Here is a 15,706-nt window from a genome sequence, read left to right as displayed (position 1 = left end):
AAAAAGAAAATTTTTTTTGCAAATAAAATAAGAAATAAATGTGGAAGAAAGAATCTTTTTTTTTTCTTCTTCTCTTTTTTTTTTTAAGAAAAAATAAAAAGCAAAAAAAAAAAAAAAATGTGTGTTCTAAAAAAAAAAAAATGTATGTTCTTAAATAAAAAAGAAGAATGTTCTTAAAAAGAAAAAAGAATGTTTTTTTTTTTTTTTTTCTATAAAGAAAAGGTGTCCTTTCACCAAAAAAAAAACCAAAAAGGGCATAAAAAATTAAGAAATAACATGAATATTCAAACGCCTTATTATGTCTGTTTATCACATAAAAAAAAAAAAGACAAAAGGGGGGTATGAAACCAATATTCTCCTTATCACATATTTACTCCAGTCCTAAACCCTGAACACTAAACCCTAAACCCTAAACCCTGAACCCTAAACCCTGAACCCTAAACCCTAAACCCTGAACCCTAAACCCTGAACCCTAAACCCTAAACCCTAAAACATAAACCCTGAACTCTAAACCTAAAACTGTGAACCCTGAACTGTGAACCCTAAACTGTGAACCCTAAACCATAAACCCGGAACCTAAACTTGGAAATTCTTCAATAGGAACACGTTCCATAGGAACACCTTCCATAAGAACGTCTTCCATAGGAACCTGTTCTTCTTCCATTAATTCGGATCCCATGAATTCTTGAACCAAAAGTTCCAGAAAATCCTTCTGGTTCAATTGCGTGTCGCCTTTTTGACATTCGTCCAACACTTCAAAATGAATTTCAATAATCGTTCGACGATTCACACCACCAGAACGTTTCGTTCTCGCTGGAACAGAACGAGGTTTTCGTTCCTTCACCAATCGATATTCATGTGAACTATCTTGCTGCACATGATCGAGGACTTGTTCTTGTACGGATGAACCAGGAATTTCAGTAGGGGATCTTCTGAAACGTGGTCCTCCTTTACCAAGAGGACCAAAATACTACAAAAAAAAAAAAAAAAAAAAAATGAGAGGATATTTTTGCTCAAGATTGTGAAATATTCTTTTTACACATTTATTTTATTTTTTTTTTAACCATTAAAAAAATTTTTTTCCTTTTAACAATTAATTTTGTCCATTAAAATTTTTTTTTTTCATTAATTTTTTTTTATATTTTTTTTTTTTTTTTTTTATCTTACCTTCCAAAGGTAATAAGCCATAGCAGAAAGGCCAATAGAGACAGGAGCCAAAGGAAGAAAAGGGGTAAGGATATCCGTAAGAAGGATGGGACAGACTGTATTCTCTAATGTTTGTTGCATATGTTTTTTGCTGTTCGGTTCTGTGAACAACTCTTTAGATTTACTTCCAATATTGTCATCGCCAATTTTGCAATTATTATAATCATTGTTTTGTGTGCACACAAAACAGTCATTAGTACTAGCATTTTGTTGGCATTGAGTTAATACACTCTTCATAATGTCACTACTTTTGCTAAAAGCATATTCTATGCCCGAATCTACGCTACAGCGAGGATGTACCTTATACCTTTTTTCCTTTTTTGCCAAGTCTTTCAGTTGTTTTGCATACTCTTTAAGAAATAAGCAACCCATCGTTTGTCCAAACGATGGGCCGTTAACACGGCCATTACCGTGGGTATAAATGTGCTGCAGTCCTGCAGCAAAATGCAAACAAGCTGCTCTATTTGTTCGCCTTTCTGTATGGCCAAGTTTACTCCATTTGCTGTCGTCATTGCAGTATTCGGTAACTGTTTTCTGCTTTTTAGGGTCGTTCATATCTTTTAAAAGTTCCGCTAATTCTGTCGTGGCGTCATTGTGTATGTCACTCTGATCATAAAAGAAGAAGGAAGGGAGATAAAAAAAAAATATATATGTATATGTATACACATATGTATACACATATGTGTATACATATATATATACATATATACATATATATATACATATATACATATACATACATATATACATTTATATACATATATACATATATATACATATATACATACATACGTACATATATATACATATATACATATATATACATATATACATATATCCATATATACATATACATTTATGTGTATGTATATATGTAGTTGTCTACCGCCCTTACCCACTTCACATCGGTGCTTTGTCCACTATTATGTTGGTTCTTTGCTGATTTCCATTTCTTTGCTGCGCATTGGAGTTGAGTACAGAAAGAAGAGGCCATTTCAGTGATAGTAGATAAGGTGGTCGTTATGTTGGATTTAATGGAGTTGGGGTTGGATTGGGATGGGTTGTAGTCTTCGTTGTTGAGGAGTTTGGTCATTTTCTCTTGGACTTTTTTATTTCCATCGTTATCATTGCAATTTTGTCCATTTTGTGATTGTGATGGTGTTGTTCCAATTAAGTCTTTATCAACGAGGAGGTTACAAGAACCAAAATTCGCATCCCTCTTACATTCAAAACAACCATTAACTCCATCCTTACACGAATTTTTATTTTGATCATTCCATTTAGTGAACATATCTTGTATTTTAGATTCATCAATGGGACATATATCTTTCGATTTTGCAATTATTTGATCAGCGTACATGTTAAGAGCAATACAACCAACTGTTCTTTCGAACAGTTGGTTGTCATCTTTATGTTGACTACCATTTTTCTCCCCCGTAATGCCTCTAATGTGTTCTAAACCTGCTGTGATATGATTACATGCTTTTCTTTCAACACTTTGTGGATTTTCATCCCCAAATTGTTTGCATACATCATTAGTGTCGTTCTTTGATTTGTTCTGTCCGTCTGTGGCGATCTTGTTGAACATCGTCTTCAGTTCGGGTTTGACGCCTTCCTTCTCCCAAAAGTCACACTGTAAAAAAAAAAAGAAAAGAAGTTATATATATGTAGTTAGTAGGTTGTGTAGTATACGGTTGGTGTAGTATCCGATTGGTGTAGTATCCCGTTGGTGTAATATCCGGTTGGTGTAGTATCCGGTTGGTGTAGTATCCGGTTGGCGTAGTATCCGGTAGGTGTAGTATCCGGTCGTTGTGCCATCCGGTTGGTGTAGTATGCGGTTGATGTAGTATCCGGTTGGTGTAGTATCCGGTTGGTGTAGTATCCGGTTGGTGTAGTATCCGGTTGGTGTAGTATCCCGTTGGTGTAGTATCCCGTTGGTGTAGTATCCGGTTGGTGTAGTATTCGGTTGGTGTAGTATCCGGTTGGCGTAGTAACCGGTCCCGGTCTTCGAGGAGTTTTTCCCTTCCCCCTAGAGTAACTAAAACTAACCCCGAAACCTTATTCTAATACCCCTAAAACCTCCTTCTTATACCCTCAAACTTTATTCTAATACCCCTAAACCCTTATTCTAACACCCTTAGAACCTTACTCCTATACCCCTAAAACCTTACTCCTATACCCTTACAACCTTATTCTAACACCCCAACAACCGAATACTAATACCCATAAAACCTTTATTCTTAAACCCGAAATCTGAATTTTTTTGTTTCTTTTTTTCCTTCTATTCCTTCTACCCTCTCAGTGTTGTGTTAGTTGTAGTAATACTTACCCAATCCTTCTTCGCACCACTATTCCCTACTGGGTTGTGATTTTTGAACCATTTGGGTCCGGCGCATCTAATGTATTCGCATAAAGTGGACATTTCATTTATGTTCGTAAGGGTGTTAGTTGCGGTGGTGTCGATTGTGTCCTGAACTGGTGTTAATTTGTTCTTTACTGGCGTTGGGCTGCCATTTGTGTTAATTTTGCAATCTTCATAGTGTTTTTCTTCCCATTCGCACGGAACACAAGGTTCCGTGCCACTGCATTTACCATTAGAACTTGCATTCCATGCCTTAAATGCCTTCTCTATACCAGAATCGATAACACAAGTTGATGTGTCCTTCATTTTTTCTGCATATTTCTTAAGAAGTAAACAACCCAACGTTCGTCTCAACGATGGGTGTCCAGACAGGATACCATTGTTAGTCGTTCCTGATGAACTATCCGGTTCGTACAGTTGTTTTAAGCCGGCATGCAAATAATTGCATGCCCTTTTTTCAGGGTTGGTAGGAGTTCTGCCAGTGCCATCTTCCATTGTCCCACATGGACCTCCGTTGTCTTGGCCCCCATTCTCTGTCATTGCCTTGGATAGTTCTTGCCATAATGTGACGACTTCACCAGTCTCCTCCCAAAATCCATCCTGTATAAGTGGATTAATATATATATATGCATATGCATAAATGCATATGCATATATACATATGTATGTATACATACATATGTATACACATATACGTATATATATACGTATGTGTACATATATACATATACATTTATGTATATATATGTGTATGTTTATATGTATACGTAGTTGTCCATCCTTACCCAGGGTGATATTTTTCCATTTTTGCTTTTTGCTTGGTATTGTTTTGCTGCGCATTGGAGTTGAGTACAGAAAGAAGATTTCGTAATGTTAGTGATAGAAGTTAAGGTGGACTTTACTTGGGGAATGGATTTGGATGAGGATGTGGATTGGTTGTTGTCTTCGAGGAATTTGTTTATTTCGTCGTGGACTTTGTCTCTGCCGGTGTTATTATCGCAAGTTCCATTTGATTGTGATGGTGTATTAATCAAATTGCTGTCAACACTTAGTTTGCAATTCTCAAATTGTGAGGTTTGCACCCTATTACAAAGGAAACAATCTTTATTATTAGCACCTCCATTACATGGAGGCGAAGACGAAGGTTTATTATTTTGATCATTCCATGTACTGAACATTTTATTTATTGTGGTCTCATCAATGGGACAACTGTTCTCCGTCAATTTAATTATTTTATCAGCGTACATGTTAAGAGCAATACAACCAACTGCTCGAGCGAGCAGTTGGTCATTACCATTACCACTACCACTCGAAATGTTTTTAATGTGTTCTAAACCTGCTGTGATATGATTACATGCCCTTCTTTCAACACTATCATCATTACCGTCACCAAAATCTTTGCATATACCAGTATTGTTCTTTGATTTGTCCGCTCCATTCTGAGCGATTTGTTCGAACATCGTCTTCAGGGCGCCTCCGACGCCCTCCTTCCAGAAGCCACACTATAAAAAAAAAGGAAAAAGTTATATATATGCAGTTAGTAGGTTGTTGTAGTATTCTGTTGGTGTAGTATCCGGTAGGTGGAGTATCCGGTTGGTGTATAGTATCCGGTTAGTGCGTATTATCCGATCTCTGTCTTCGAGGAGTTTTTCCTCTCCCCCCCTAAAGTAGCTAAAGCTAACCCCGGAACCTGAATCCTGAACCTTGGAACCTTACTCTTATACCCTAAAACCTTATTCTGACATCCTTACAACGTTATTCCAATACCCCTACAACATCATTCCAACACCCCAACAACATCATTCCAACACCACAAACAACATCATTCCAACACCCCCGAACAACCTTCATTCCAATACCCAAAACAACCTTCATTCCAACACCACAACAACATCATTCCAACACCCCAAACAACATCATTCCAACATACTGACAACCTTATTCCAACACCACAACAACCTTATTTTAACACCCCAACAGCATCATTCCAACACCCCAACAACATCATTCCAACACCCCAACAACCTTATTCTAGCACCCATACAACATTATTCCTAAATCTGGAATCTTATTTCAGACACCCCTACAACCTTCGTCCTAAACCCGGAACCCTCTTCCTATACCCCTAGAACGTTCTTCCTAAACCCGGAACCCTCTTCCTATACCCCTAAAACGTTCCTCCTAAACACAGAATCTAACTTCTAACACCCTGGCGCCTTCCTCCAAAACCAGGAGTCAAAGTTCTAACACGCAGACACCTTTCTGCTAAACCCAGAATGTAAGTTCTAACACCCTGACACCTTTCTCCTGAACCCAGAATCTAAGTCCTCACACCCTGACACCTTCCTCCTAAACCTGGAATCTAAGTTCTGACACCCCTGACACCTTCTTCCTAAACCCGGAATCTAAGTTCTTACACCCTGACACCTTCCTCCTAAGCCCTGAATCTAAGTTCTAACACCCTGACACCTTCTTCCTAAACCCGAAATCCAAGTTCTAACACCCTGAAACCATCCCCCTAAACCCGAAATCCAAGTTCTAACACACTGAAACCATCCCCCTAAACCCGGAATCTAAGTCCCAACACCCTGATACCTTTGTTCTAAACCCGGAATCTAAGTTCTAACACCCCTACAACCTTCCCCCTAAACACGGAATCTAAGTTCTTACACCCTGACACCTTCTTCCTAAACCCGGAATCTAAGTTCGAACACCCTGACACCTTCCCCCTGAACCCGGAATCTAAGTCCCAACACCCTGACACCTTCCTCCTAAACCCGGAATCTAAATTCTTACACCCTGACACCTTACTCCTAAACCCGGAATATAAGTTCTAACACCCTGGCACCTTCCCCCTAAACCCGGAATCTATGTTCTTACACCCTGACACCTCTGTCCTAAACCCGGAATCTAAGTTTTAACACCCTCAAACCTTTGTTCTAAACCCGGAATCTAAGTTCCTACACCCTGACACGTTTGTCCTAAACCGGAATCTAAGTTCTAACACCCTGACACCTTTGTTCTAAATCCGGAATCTATGTTCTTACACCCTGACACCTTCCTCCTTAACCCGGAATCTGACATCGAACACCCTGACAACTTCCTCCTGAACCCGGAATCTAAGTTCTAACACCCTGACACCTTCTTCCTAAACCCGGAACCCTTTTCCTATACCCCTAAAACGTTCTTCCTAAACCCTGAACCCTAAACCCGGAAACCTAAACCCTAAACCCTAAACCCTAAACCCTGAACCCTATTCCTAAAGCCGGAACCGTACTCCTAAACCCAGAACCCTACTCCTGAACCCGGAACCCTACTCCTGAACCCCGAACCCTACTCCTAAACCCGGAACCCTAATCCTAAACCCGGAACCCTAATCCTAAACCCGGAACCCTACTCCTAAACCCGGAACCCTACTCCTAAACCCGGAACCCTACCCCTAAACCCGCAACCCTACTCCTAAACCCGCAACCCTACTCCTAAACCCGCAACCCTACTCCTAAACCCGCAACCCTACTCCTAAACCCGGAATCTAAGTTCTTACACCCTGACACCTTTCTCCTAAACCCGGAATCTAAGTTTTTACACCCTGACACCTTCGTCCTAAACCCGGAATCTCACTTCTAACACCCCTACAACCTTATTCTTATACCCCTACAACCTCATTATAATACCCTACAACCTTATTCCAACACCCCCAAAAGCCTTATTCTAACACCCTGTAACCTTATTCTTAAACCCGGAATCTGAATTTTCTTTTTTTTTTTTTTTTTTTCCTACTACCCCTCAGGTGTAGTGTTTTCTGCAGTAATACTTACCCAACTCTTCTTATTAGAACCACTATTCCCTGCTTTGCTTTGGAACCACTTCCCTGCGGCACATTGGAGTTTGTCACATAAAGAATCTGTTATGTTTACGTCCCTCATGATGGTACCTGCGTGGCCGTCAATGGGGCCTTTTACTTTGTCTAACTTCTCCGTCACCTTCTTTTTTTCTTTGCCATTTGTGGTAATTTGACAGTCGCCATATTCCTTATCTTCCCATTGGCACGGAACACAAAGTTCCGTGCCACTGGAACCATTTTGGCAATTACCTTTATTCTGATTCCACCAATCGAAAGCTTTCTTTAAACCTGCTTCGATAACACAAGTCGATTTTTCTTTCATTTTTTTTGCATATTCCTTAAGAAGGAAGCAACCCATCGCTCGTTTCAACAGTGGGTGCTCATCGAAGATTTTGTTATCAGTGCCTTTAGACGCTGTAATTTCCTTCAGTTTTTTAAAAAATGTTGTAAGATGTTGGCATGCCTTTTTTTCCGGTTCGGTGGGTGTTCTAGGTTGGCCATTATCATCCATTGTATTACATTCAGCTCCGTTTACGCTTTCTTCCATCATGGCGCCTTGCAATTCTCCCCACAGTTGTCCCACTTCGCCAGTGTTCTTCTCCCAAAATTTGTCCTGTAAGGAAAGTAGTATATAAATATATATATATATATATATATATATATGCATATGCATATACATACATGTATACATATGTATACATGTACATATGTATACATACGTACATACAGATATATATGTACAGCTGCTTCGCCCCTTACCACATTCTGATACTTCTGTTCTGCGTCCGTGGCATTTAAGTGGGATGCTATACATTCCATATAGTTACATAAAGTGGACATGGTATTTATGTTCTTTAGCATTGTTGGAATGTTGGTGTTGTCTTTCTCGATAATTTTTTCCACTTTGTCCTTTACTTTCGTTTGGTTTGTGCCGGTTGTGCCAACCGGCACATCGCATTCGCCCCATTTCTCATCCCATTTACATTCAATGCACGAACTACCGTTCGTGCAAGAAGTTCCCGTCTTACTTAGACCTTGACCAAGATCGAAAGCTTTGCTTATCCCTTTATCAATATTACAAACAGCTTTTTCTTTCATGTGTTTTGCATAAGCGTGAAGTAAAAAACAACCCATCGTTTGTCTAAACGATGGGTTGTTCATCGACAGGATACCATTGTTTCCTGACAACGAACTACCTTCGTATAGTTGTTTTAAGCCGGCATGCAAATATTTGCATGCCGCTTCGGAAGATGGATTATCCAACTTATTGCAATCGTCGTCCCCATTTGTGCCCTTATTTGTCATTGCTCTGGACAATTCTTTCCATAAGTTGGCTACGTCGCCATCCCCCTCTTTCCAGAATTTTTCCTATATAAGTAGTAATATATATATGCATATGCATAAATGCATATATACATATGTATATGTATACATACATACGTATACATCTATACATCTATGTATATATACATATATGTGTATACATATAGATGTATATGTATATGTACATACATGTATATATATGTATGTACATATACGTATATATACATATGTACATACGTACATGTGTATATATGTATACATATATACATACGTATATGCGTATGCATATGTACATCCTTCCATATGTATATATATATACATACGTCTACATATATGTATATGTAAATATATATATATGTATATATACGTATATATATATATATATACATATACATATATGTGTCTGCATATATGTGTATGTGTATGTGTATGTACATACGCATACATAAATATATATATATACATATGTATGTATATACAAATACGTGTATATGTATACATGCATGTACACATCCATATCTACGTATGTATGTCTGTATGTATATATGTGTATGTATGTATACATATATACATATATAGACATATATGTATGTGTATACATATAAGTATATGTATATACATATATGGACATATATGTATGTGTATACATATAAGTATATGTACGTACATCTGTACATTTATGTATATGTATGTGTATATGTCTGTATGTATATATATGTACATCTGTACATGTGTCTACATGTGTATGTATGTACATATATGTATATATGTACATATATATGTACATATACCTAGATGTACAGATGTATACATACGTATACATATACATACATATATACATATATATACATATATATACATATATATATATACATATATGTAGATATATACATATATATATATATATATATACTTATACGCACATACACACATAAATACGCATAAATATACATATAAATGCATATACACATACGTACATTCGTACATATACATCTATATGTATACACATACATCTACATGTATGTCTATATGTATGTACATACGTACATACATCTGTACATCTGTTGACATATACGTATATGTATACGTCTATATATGTATACACATATATGTATACATATATGTATATGTATATGTATGTATCTTCGTATGTATATATGCATCTATGTCGTCTTCTCTTTCCTTCTTCTCACTTACCGTAGCTGACGGTTGTCCTGGTCCTGATTGTGGTCCTCCTGGTGATGCTCCTGGTTGTGGTGCTGCTGTTGATGGTGTTGGTGGTGGCTGTTTCTTCAGGTAGTCATCAATACATTTTAAGCGATTGCATAAAGCATTACTGTTCTTGTCAGTTTGCGCCTTCTCGATACAATCGTTAGCCGCTGCTATTGGATCGACTAATACATTTAATTGATGTGACATTCCTCCTTTCATTAAATCCATAATTCTATCACTTTGGCAAGTTTGTGCCTTCTGTTTCGCCTTCCCCTCCTCTTCCTCCTTCTCTGTACACCTATACCATGCTACTATATTATCGAACCCCCGAATGCCCCCCCCACTGGAACCCCCCTTTGCCTTATTTAACCATTTCTGGACTTCATTCCCAATGGACCCCTCATTATCTCCAATATCTTCCAATTTGACCCAAGGACATATACTACTTACATTTGGCCCGGTGGGTTTACTGCCCCCCTTTTCCATTGTATCAGATATAATTTTCAGCATCCGCTGTGCTTTACACTTCTTCGTCAGTGTTCTTAATATAACTTCATAACCTATTACACATCTTAAATATTGCACCCAATTCTGTTCGGATATCTTATTTTTCTTCTCAACTCCATTCGCAGTTAGTCCCCCCATCCAGTTAACTACTTTTACTAATACAGTGCACACTTTCTTCACATCGCTCGTTTCTCCCTTATACCTGCCAGTTAGTTCTGCACATGCATCTGCGGCAGTCTGAGAGTGATTTAACAAATCTAAGTACGTCCCCAGGTCCTCCAACATTTCATCCGCTTTACTCTTCACATCAGGCTACAAATAATATAAGAAGGAAAAAAGTAAAAATAAATAAAAAAAAAAAAAAAAAAAGGGACACACATAAATGGAATTCATGCATATTCTCCATTGCACAGAATATGCACATATATATCTATGTGGATCGAAGAAGAAAACTCCTTCCTTTTTTTTTTTTTTTTCCTTTCATCATTTTTTCTTCCCCAAATATTCTTACATATTTCTTTCGTCCATTTAAAAAAATAAAATATAACAACAACAAATAACGACAAATAACCATAATAATGATAATAATAATAAGGACAAATAATAATAATGATAATAATAATGATAATAATAATAATGATAATAAGGATAATAATAACATTACTTACCGGAATGGCTCCGTCTGGGACTGAAGTCCCAGTACCACCCGCGGAGGACGCACCTTGATTTCGTTGTTCCCATTCTTGTCTTAATTTGTTCAAATTTTCATTCCACGCATCCCTTAGTTCATTTCCCTTCTGCTCACTTTTTGTTCTTTCTCCGTCCGTCAGAGCGGAGCATGCATCAGCTGTTGCCGCTGCCTGCACCGCTGCACCTCCCGCCATGATTATTGTTTATTCTTTATTTGTTCTGTTCTCTTCTCCTCTACAATTTGTATATTATGGAAAATTTAACATGACTATTATAGAGAAAAAAAAAAGAAAAAAATTTTTTTTTTCTTTTTTTCACCTTCCTTCTCCCTTAAAAAGATGTAAAGTGCAGGCCATATTTCTTGTTGTTCAAAGAAAAAACGAGGAAAAAAAACCTTCTTCTTCCTTCTTACTTCCCTCTAAGAAGAGATTATTTTGTCCCTTACTACTCCTTACCCTTCCCCTCTAAGAAGTGATTACTTTGCCTCCTTACTTCTCTTTACCTTCCTCTAAGAAGAGATTATTTTGCCTCACTACTCTTTATCCTTCCTCTAAGAGGAGATTATTTTGCCCTTACTACTTCTTACCTTCCCCTCTAAGATGAGATTATATTGCCTCACTACTCCTTACTCCTTACCTACATTTAAGAAGAGATTATTTTGTCCCTTCCTTAATCTTTACCTTCTCCTAAGAAGAGATTATTTTGTCCCTTACTACTCCTTACCTTCCCCTCTAAGAAGAGATTATTTTGTGCCTTACTACTCCTTACCTTCACCTCTAAGAAGAGATTATTCTGTCCCTTTCTTAATCCTTACCTTCCCCTCTAAGAAGAGATTATTTTGTCCCTTCCTTACTCCTTACCCTTCCCCTCTAAGAAGAGATTATATTGTCCCCTTACTACTCCTTACCTTCCCCTCTAAGAAGAAATTATTTTGCCTCAATACTCCTTCTCCTTATCTTCCCCTTTAAGAAGAAATTATTTTGTCCCTTCCTCTTTCTTTAAAAAAGAGCTTATTTTGCCTTTCTACTCTTTATCTTCCCCTCTAAGATCAGATTATTTTGTCCCCCCTTCCTTATCCTTTCCCTTTAAGAAGAGATTATTTTGTCCCTTTCTTTCCTCTAAGAAGAGATTCTTTCGCCCCCTTTTATTTTTCTTCCTCTAAGCACGATACTTTTTATACCCTTCCCTTAAGAAGAGATTATTTTGCCCCCTCACTACTCCTTATCTTTCCCTCTAAGAAGAGATTATTTTGCTCTACTACTACTTACCGTTCTCTAAGAGGAGATTACTTTGCCTCACTACTCCTTACCCTTCTCTAAGAGGAGATTTATTTTGCCCCTCCCTTTTATTTTGCTTTCTTCCTTCCTTTAAGAAGAGATTATTTTCTTTCTCCCTTCCTATAAGAAGAGATTATTTTGTCCCTTACTACTCCTTACCTTCCCCTCTAAGAAGAGACTATTTTTCCTTACTACTTCTTAACTCCCCCTACGAAGAGATTATTGTGCTCTACTGCTACTTATCTTCCTTTTAAGAAGAGATTATGTTGCCTTTCTCCCTTCCCTTAAGAAGAGATTATCTAAACCCTGAACCCTCCTTACCTTTCCTCTAAGAAGAGATTATTTTGCCCGACTACAACTTACCTCCCTTTAAGAAGAGATTAGCTAAACCCTGAACCCTAAACCTAAAAAGAGATTACCTAAACCCTGAACCCTTCTTACCTTCCTCTAAGAAGAGATTATTTTGCCCTACTACTCCCTACCGTTCTCTAAGAAGAGATTATTTTGTCCCACTACTCCTTACCTTACCTTCTCCTAAGAAGAGACTATTCTGACCCTTTTTTACTTTTTCCTTACCTTCCCCCTCTAAGAAGGGATTATTTTGTCCCTTCCTTAATCCTTACCTTCCTTCCTCTAAGAAAGGATTATATTGCCCTACTGCTCCTTACCTTCCTCTCTAAGAAGAGATTATATTGGCCTACTACTCCTTACCGTCCCCTAAGAGGAGATTACTTTTTTCTACCTTCCTCTAAGAAGAGATTAGTTTGCCCCCTTTTATTTTTCTCCTCACCTCCCTCTAAGAAGAGATTATTTCGCCTCAATACTCCTTCTCCTTACCTTCCCCTCTAAGAAGAGATTATTTTGCCCTACTACTCCCTACCGTTCTCTAAGAAGAGATTATTTTGTCCCTTACTACTCCTTACCTTCCCCTCTAAGAAGAGATTATTTTGCTCCCCCACTACTCCTTATCCTTCCCCTCTAAGAAGAGATTACTTTGCCCGACTACAACTTACTCCTTACCTTTATGCAGGAAGAGATTATTTTGTCCCTTTCTACTTTCCCCTTACCTTCCCCTCTAAGAATAGATTATGTTGCCTTATTACTCTATACCGTTCTCTAAGAAGAGATAACTCCCTTACCTTCCCCTCTAAGAAGAGATTATTTTGCCTCACTACTCCTTCCCTTCCTTCCTCTAAGAAGAGATTATTTTGCCTTACTACTCTTTACCTCTCTCTTAAGAAGAGATTATTTTGCCCCTATAATTCCTTACCTCCCTATAAGAAGAGATTATTCTGACCCACTACTCCTCCTCCTTACCTTCCCCTCTAATAAGAGATTATTTTGCCCCTTACTACTTTTTACCTTCCCCTCTAAGAGGAGATTATTATGCCCTCACTACTCCTTACTTTCCCTAACAGGAGATTATTTTCTCTCCTTTCTCCTGAAGAAGGGATTATTTTGCCACCCCCCTTTTATTTTCTTCTCCTTACCTTCCCCTCTAAGAAGAGATTACTTTGTCCCACCTTTGTTTTCTTCCTTCCTTCCTCTAAGAAGAGATTTATTTTGCCCTACTACTCCTTATCCTTCCCCTCTAAGAAGAAGAATTATTTTGTCCCCTTCCTTAATCCTTACGTTCCCTTAAGAAGAGATTATTTTGCCCCTCACTACTCCTTACCGTTCTCTAAGAAGAGATTATTTTGCCTTCCTTCCTTTCTCCTTACTTCCCCTTAAGAAGGGATTATATTGCCTTCCTTAAGCCACAACGTCCCTTAAGGAGAGATTATTTTGCACTTCCTTCTTCTTCCTTTAAGAACAGATAACTTCCTTACCTTTCCATAAGAGGAGATTATTTTGCCCCCCCTTTCACTTTTTCCTTCCTCTAAGAATAGATTATTTTGCCTTACAACACCTTACCTTCCTCTCTAGGAAGATGTTATTTTGCCTTACTACTCCTTACTCCTTACCGTCCCCTCTAAGAAGAAATTATTTTGCCCTACTACTCTTTACCTTCCCCTCTAAGAAGTGATTATTTTGCCCTACTACTCCCTTCCCTTTTTCTAAGAATATATTATTTTTCCCTACTACTCCCTTCCCTTTTTCTAAGAATATATTATTTTTCCCTACTACTCTTTACCTTCCTCCAGGAAGAGATTATTCTGTCCCCCCTTCCTTAATCCTTACCTTCCCCTCTACGAAGAGATTATTTTGTCCTCTTACTTTCTCCTTACCTTCCCCTCTAAGAGGAGATTATTTTGTGCCCCTTCTATATTCCTCTCCTTCCTTTAAGAAGAGATTATTTTGCTCCACTACTACTTACTTTCTTTCTTCCTTCCTCTAAGAAGAGATTATTTTGCCTTCCTTTTTACTTTCTCCTTACCTTCCTCTAAGAAGAGATTACCTAAACCCGGAACCCCTCTTACCTTCCTCTAAGAAGAGATTATTTTGTCCCTTCTTACTTCTTTCCTTACCTTTTCTCTAAGAAGAGATTATTTTGTCCCCCTTTTATTTTTTCCCCCTTTTATTTTTCTACCTCTAAGCAGGATCCTTTTTATACCCTTCCCTTAAGAAGAGATTATTTTGCCTTACTACTCCTTACTGTGCTCTAAAAAGAGATTACTTCAACCCCTTCCTCTAAGAAGTGATTACTTTACTCCCTTCTCCTTAGCTTAAGAAGAGATAACTTCCTTACCTTCCCCTCTAAGAAGAAGAATTATTTTGTCCCTTACTACTCCTTACCTTCCCCTAACAGGAGATTACTTTCTCTCCTTTCTGCTTAAGAAGGGATTCTTTTGTCCTTACTACTCCTTTTTAACTCCCTCTAAGAAGAGATTACCTAAACCCTGAACCCTTCTTACCTTCCTCGAAGAACAGATTATTTTTCCCCCTTTTACTTTTTCCCCCCTTAATTTTCTTATCCTTCCTTTGAGAAGGGATTATTTTGCCCCTTCCTTGTTCTTACGTCACCCTTAAGAAGGGATTATTTTGCCCGACTACAACTTACCTTCCCTCTAAGAAGAAATTAACTAAACCCTGAACCCTTCTGACCTTCCTCTAAGAAGAGATTACCTAAACCTTGAACCCTTCTTACCTTCCTCTAAGAAGAAATTACCTAAACCCTGAACCCTTCTTACCTTCCTCAAAGAAGAAATTACCGAAACCCTGAACCCTAAACCCTAAAGCCTAAATACTGAACCCGGAACCTAGCACCCTAAACCCTAAACCCTAAAACCATAAACCCTAAACCCTAAATCCTAGAAAACCTAAATTATAAACCCTAAAACCTGAA

At 37.9% G+C, this 15,706-nt stretch overlaps 1 protein-coding gene across 1 annotated transcript; it reads right to left on the bottom strand.

Moving 5' to 3' along the window:
* Positions 1 to 556: 556 nt before the first annotated feature.
* PKNH_0307300 (SICAvar, type I) lies at positions 557 to 11,337 on the bottom strand (the record flags this gene model as incomplete). Its single annotated transcript, XM_002261016.1, has 9 exons — positions 557 to 970; positions 1,168 to 1,812; positions 2,102 to 2,839; positions 3,536 to 4,168; positions 4,353 to 5,069; positions 7,386 to 8,024; positions 8,171 to 8,779; positions 9,932 to 10,765; positions 11,122 to 11,337. 9 exons carry the CDS (start codon positions 11,335 to 11,337, stop codon positions 557 to 559), a joined length of 5,445 nt encoding a protein of 1,814 aa, XP_002261052.1.
* Positions 11,338 to 15,706: the final 4,369 nt, after the last annotated feature.

Source organism: Plasmodium knowlesi (genome assembly GCF_000006355.2).
Source record: "Plasmodium knowlesi strain H genome assembly, chromosome: 3".
NCBI lineage: Eukaryota > Apicomplexa > Aconoidasida > Haemosporida > Plasmodiidae > Plasmodium > Plasmodium knowlesi.
Note: the sequence above shows the minus strand (reverse complement) of the source record. Positions and strands in the feature narration are given on the sequence as shown.